Genomic DNA, 5,586 nt, shown 5'->3' on the forward strand with positions numbered 1-5,586 from the left:
TTTCTTCAGAAAACCTTATAAAAGAAAATTTTATAAAAAGATTGATAATAAAAAACCACATTGCCCAAAAGGTAAAGGAAAGAATTGCACATGTTGGTTGTGCAATGAAGAAGGTCATTATGCAAATGAGTGTTCAAAACAAAATGAAAAGAAAAACAAAGTTAAACTTTTAGAAGAATTATACACTCTGGATTTTATCCAGTAAAAACAGTTGAATTTTCATCAGATGATGAAAATATTTATTACTTTGATGAATCAAGTGAATCAGATTCTGAATCCGACTCTACATTTGATAATTTCGAAAATAATAATGCTTCCGGATAAGACAAGGGCATTTTTGAAAAATGAAAGTCTAGGTACTAAACTCAAACTTTTATTTGATTTGGGTATCTATTTCCAAGTTGACCTTTAATGAATTGGTGGGAGATTTGTCTCACGACATTGACCAATCCGGTCTTCTAAAACTTTGTGTGATTTTTAAACATCATTTTCACATGCAACTAATTAAAAAGAATTAGATTTTGAATTCTAATAAATCCACCAAATTTAAGTGTGCTTTCTCAATCTACGTTCTCAATTTTCAGTGTGCTTTCTCAATCTACGTTCCAATTTCACAAGTTGTACAAGGGTCCCGACGACATGCAAGGCAAGGCTTAATTATTTTTTTTTATTCAAATCTTTCTTCATTGTGTTCTTATTGAATGAAAAGGATTCTGTTGAAAAAATGCTCATATTTCCTTCTGTTTTTTTTCCCCAATTCTTCTGCCATTTAGTTTATAATTTCGTCCACCAAAATTGTTAAATTCTGCCCAGGAATCGCTAGAAATTTGCGTCGTTTGTTTTCTTCGACTTCTAATCATGTGTTAGATCATAAGCATTGTTCAATTTCTTGAATAATTGATTTTTTTTTTTATCTGTATCAAAGTTTCTGTCTTTTCTTCTTCCTATTGAAACATAAAATTTTGTTTCGTCTCAAATCTTGTGTTTGATCGATCTTTTTTCTGTACCATAGTTTATTGATTTATTTTGGCATTCGTGTTGCGTTAATTTTGCATTTTTCTTGAAAAATTATCGGTATGTTTTTGGTCAAGTCTTCAAAGGTGTGCTAAGTTTTCCGTAGGGACAACAAACAAGTTGGCCGCCACAAGTCACAATCTCGAAGTATCTCCCACAAAAAAATATCTTATGATTCAACTATATATACTGAATATTATATCATATACTAAAGCCAAATATAAGAGTGCCAATCAAAAGTCAAAGAAGTTGTTGAATGGGATCTTTCCGTAGAGATTAAAAACAGCAAATTCCAGTAATTGTTGAGCCAAGAAAAATTAACAAGGAGCGAATCATGGTTTCTTCGCAAGCAGTTGAGGTGTTGAAAAATGAGATTCCGGTGGAGCAGGAGTCTCTCCGTCTCTCCGGTGAAATCAAGACCGGTTTGGTACTTGTTGACATCGTTAATGGCTTCTGCACCGTCGGTTCTGGCAGTCTGGTAATTATCCCTTTGAACCCACATACTCAGCTTGAAGTTCATCCTTCGTTTGTATGTGTTTCTTGGTGAATTTGTTGGCAATATATAAACACCTTTGTTTTTTTATTATGTTGAATGGTTTTTTTCCCCAACCATGATTTCAAAACAAGAATGATTCTGAAACTTTATATGGGTACAGAGGAATTAAAGTTCAGGACAAATCATGTAATTTAAGGACAACCTTGGTTTATGTTGATCTTGTTAAATGATCTTGAGTGAGATTGACTGGGGACTTTGTTTTGAGGTTCATCTGTTTGAATCTTGATTTGTACAGGCTCCTCCTGCACCGAATAAACAAATTTCTAAGATGGTTGATGAATCTGTGAAACTTGCGAAGGTGTTCTGTGAAAATAAATGGCCTATATATGCTGTGCTCGATAGTCATAATCCAGATGTTCCGGAGCCGCCTTATCCTCCTCACTGTCTTGCTGGAACAGAGGAGTCGAAATTGGTTCCCGGTACTATTATTTTCTATGTTTTTCATGCTGTGTCATGGGACTGTTATTTTTTTTTTTTTTGGCAACAAATGTAATGCTGATTTTATGGATTGCAGAATTGCAGTGGTTGGAAAACCAACCAAATGTAACAATCCGGAACAAGGATTGTATTGATGGGTTTCTCGGTTCATTGGAGAAAGATGGCTCCAATGTCTTTGTTGATTGGGTGAAAGCCAATGAGATCAAAGCTGTAAGTCTTGCTACATACCATTGTTCTTCTTCATCCTTAACTTCTCATTATTGTGATTTTGAAGAAGTGTTGGGAGAAATAATTGACTTCTACCATCCTAGTTGGTTGTCTATATGGTACAATGATATATGATGGTTTTGGTTGTTGCTCGTTTGAAAGATTTGAGTTGTAAATTTACCCGAGCTATAACCTTTTGTATCAGTAATCGACATTACAAAAGGAATTTCGAACCACTTATTTGATATATTGCTCTCCGTGAGGCATTTGCCATTTCTCACTAATGTTTTCTTTCTTAAGATTTTGTTTGTAGGTATTTGCACAGATATTTGTGTCCTTGATTTTGTCTGCTCATCTTTGTCTGCTCGAAACCATGGACTGCTTTCCCCACTGGAGGATGTAATTGTGTATTCACATGGTTGTGCTACTTTCGATTTTCCATCACATGTTGCTAGAAATATGAAAGGTGCTGCAGCTCACCCTCAGGTGAGATATTCTGAATGGGTGGAAGATTAGTACTGCGATTTAATCCTTGCTGGTTCTCTTATCTTTTGATTATTTGATTGATCTATTGATACACTTGATGGCATGTTCGAGTTCCTATGGTCTAGTTGATTCTTAATTTCGGCAAACAAAATGTTAGACGAAAAGATACCCAGGGAAGAACTAATTTGGTGATATGTTGTCAGGGAGGTCATAAGACGTCACTAGTATTATTGACTCCCACCAGAGAGCAAAAAAGCAAGATTTATGTCAGTTTTGGCATGAGATCAGATAAAATACGATGTTTTGTAAATTATTAAGGTTTACTTGGCAGCAGAAACATGACATAGTTTACGAAGCGTGTCAATGTTAAGTTAGGTAAAGCAAGATTGTCTCGCTTAATATTCGTGGTGTTTTTGATCTATTGTTCGTATCTACTGCATTTCATCTTCACTTTTTTGGACTTATAATCTCCTAGATTGGTTTTTTTTTTTCATGAGGATTTTCAATTCCAAGAAATAAAACATATTCATTTTGTACCTTGTACAGACACAGTTTGCATGGGAAGCCAAAGGATCCTACATTTAATTTTGACCTTCATGTTTTGACTCTGTAGAAAGTTAACTAGGTGAATGTAGTTCTCGGGTTTTAGCGAACATAAACATATTGGAATAGTTTCCTTGAGCAATTTTGATAGTGTACCTTTCAGGATAAATACTTCGTTTAGTAAATACATTCAGTACATTACACATGTTGGGTATTACAAACACTTGGTGTACATAATGCATTATATTGTATGAACACAGTTCGAAAAGATTAAGAGGGTAATTTTTTTGATTCACCTGACATATTGTTCTTATGCATCATTATAGGATCTGATGCATCACGTTGGACTCTACATAGCCAAAAGCAGAGGAGCAAAGGTTGTTTCAGATGTTTCCTTTGGTATCTAGTGATATCACGTACTGGTAAATACAACCGCTGCGTATGTGTAGCCTCCGTGTTGTTTATAGTGTTTGTTTTGTTTCTCGAATGAGTTATCCGTGATTTTTGTTTTAGTTTTAGTTTCAAATAGTGTCATGATGTGAACAAGTTCATGCCTGTGACTTACATGGTATTAAAATAATCTTTCTCGAATGATTTGAATAGCTCCATTCTTGATGATTGAGAACTATTTCTTTTTGGGTTTAAACTTTAAAGGTATAGAAACAAAAAGTGACTATGCTTTTTGGATGAATATTTATTCATTTATCACTAAAATAAGCTATTTTATTCATTTAATCAGACCATGGTCGTCCCTCTGAAATCTCAATAAACCTGGCATAGAGCTCACTGTACCTCCAACCAATCTCCACAACTGCGTAGAAGTTGTACACACTAAGAAAACATGTGCAATTCTATCTACATCTCCACATAATAACCTGCAAGCTTTGTACAAAATGTAAGATTGCAGGTTTTTGGTCAAGCACTTCCCATGTGCAAAAATCCAATGGGCAAAACAGTGTTTGGGTAAAATGCGTGGTCGTCAAATAAATGTGTTTCCAACTCCATATTTAATGCGAAAAACAAAAGATCCAATTACCATCCCATATTCTAAACTCCAAAGAACCTGATGTTTTTGAGTAAAAATTAATTTGGTATATGAATTATTTGTTAAATAGCAAATTGGTACACGAACTTTTGTTAATAGCTTAATTGGTATATGTCCACCTGATTTTGACGAAATTATGATGAAGAAAAGGGTATAATAGTCTTTTGATATTACAAATTAATTAAAACAATAATATTATTTTAGTTTCAAAACCAGCTTCATCATTTTTGTCCGTCAGAAAAATCGAGAACGACTTTCAATTTTTTATTATTCGTGTTCTATTGGTTAAATTATTGTGTTTAACTAAACTTTTAATTTTTTATTTGTTGATTAAACAACATGTGGCACGTTTATGACGGAGTTTAATTGGCGTTTTGATGAGTTTTTCTTATAAATATAATTTGAAAATTTTTTAAATTAATTTTTAGTAGAACTTATGTATTATTTTTATTAAAATAATATATTAAAAAAACTTTACATAGTTAAAATATTAAAAAATATTTTATAACAATATTTATTTATTTAATATTTTTTTCAAAATATTATCGAAAATATTATGTATACAAAAATCAGAATTTTAGCTAAAAAATTATTTATTTATTTTCTATGGTATCAATTTATTTATTTACAATTATTTAGATATTGTATACCTTAATATAATTTATCTAATCCTTCTCGTTGAAATATATAATCTATTTAGTCTATCTAATATAATAAATATTATGTACAAATAAAAATTTTAATCAAATCAATTTTTACTTAATAAAATATAATATACAAATATATCTAATTAAAATTAAAATAAAATGTGCATTTTTGTGATAAAGGGCAAACTGGACATTTTGTATAAATGTCATCGGAATATTGGAATTCGACAGACATGTACTAATTAAGTCATTAACAAAAATTTGTGTATCAATTTAACATTTAACCAATAGTTCATATATCAAATTAATTAATTTTACTCTTTTAAAAAAAAAAGTCTTAAACCAATGTAACGTCAGCATCCAAGTATCATTGAATTTTCTACGAGAGAGATGGTATTAAAGGAATAATAATTAATTCCCCTCGTTGAATAATCTGCGAGTGTGATATACATTAATGGCTTATTAATAAAACCGTCACATTAATCGCAGCGAACTTCTTTGTGTTGTTGAACAGATCCATCAATCTCTAAATACTTCCTTTAACGCATGCATCGTTTTCTTCCATTGAATATAGAAAAAGAAAAAAGAAAAATGCTACGCTTAATTTTTAACTTATATGTATACATTTTTTTTATAATTTTGATCATTTA

General features: G+C 31.7%; 1 protein-coding gene across 2 annotated transcripts; it reads left to right on the forward strand.

Moving 5' to 3' along the window:
• Positions 1 to 540: 540 nt before the first annotated feature.
• On the forward strand, positions 541 to 4,139 carry LOC140863161 (nicotinamidase 1). 2 transcript variants are annotated; one of them, XM_073266370.1, is made up of 6 exons: positions 541 to 646; positions 1,288 to 1,492; positions 1,806 to 1,989; positions 2,085 to 2,218; positions 2,516 to 2,701; positions 3,571 to 3,846. In XM_073266370.1, exons 2-6 carry the CDS (start codon positions 1,349 to 1,351, stop codon positions 3,649 to 3,651), a joined length of 729 nt encoding a protein of 242 aa, XP_073122471.1. In that variant the 5' UTR covers positions 541 to 646; positions 1,288 to 1,348; the 3' UTR covers positions 3,652 to 3,846. The 2 variants fall into 2 exon arrangements, with proteins under 2 accessions (XP_073122471.1, XP_073122472.1); XM_073266371.1 differs by lacking the exon at positions 541 to 646 and adding an exon at positions 3,984 to 4,139 and having other exon boundaries at positions 705 to 1,492; positions 3,571 to 3,666.
• Positions 4,140 to 5,586: the final 1,447 nt, after the last annotated feature.

The sequence above is a fragment of the Henckelia pumila genome, chromosome 4, assembly GCF_033568475.1.
Source record: "Henckelia pumila isolate YLH828 chromosome 4, ASM3356847v2, whole genome shotgun sequence".
NCBI lineage: Eukaryota > Viridiplantae > Streptophyta > Magnoliopsida > Lamiales > Gesneriaceae > Henckelia > Henckelia pumila.

Excerpts from the sequence above, each read along its gene's own strand:
- LOC140863161 (XM_073266370.1), top strand. The coding sequence starts at position 1,349 with ATGGTTTCTTCGCAAGCAGTTGAGGTGTTGAAAAATGAGATTCCGGTG. Across the intron at positions 1,493-1,805 it reads CCGTCGGTTCTGGCAGTCTG|GCTCCTCCTGCACCGAATAA; the intron begins GTAATTATCCCT and ends TGATTTGTACAG. Across the intron at positions 2,702-3,570 it reads GTGCTGCAGCTCACCCTCAG|GATCTGATGCATCACGTTGG; the intron begins GTGAGATATTCT and ends GCATCATTATAG.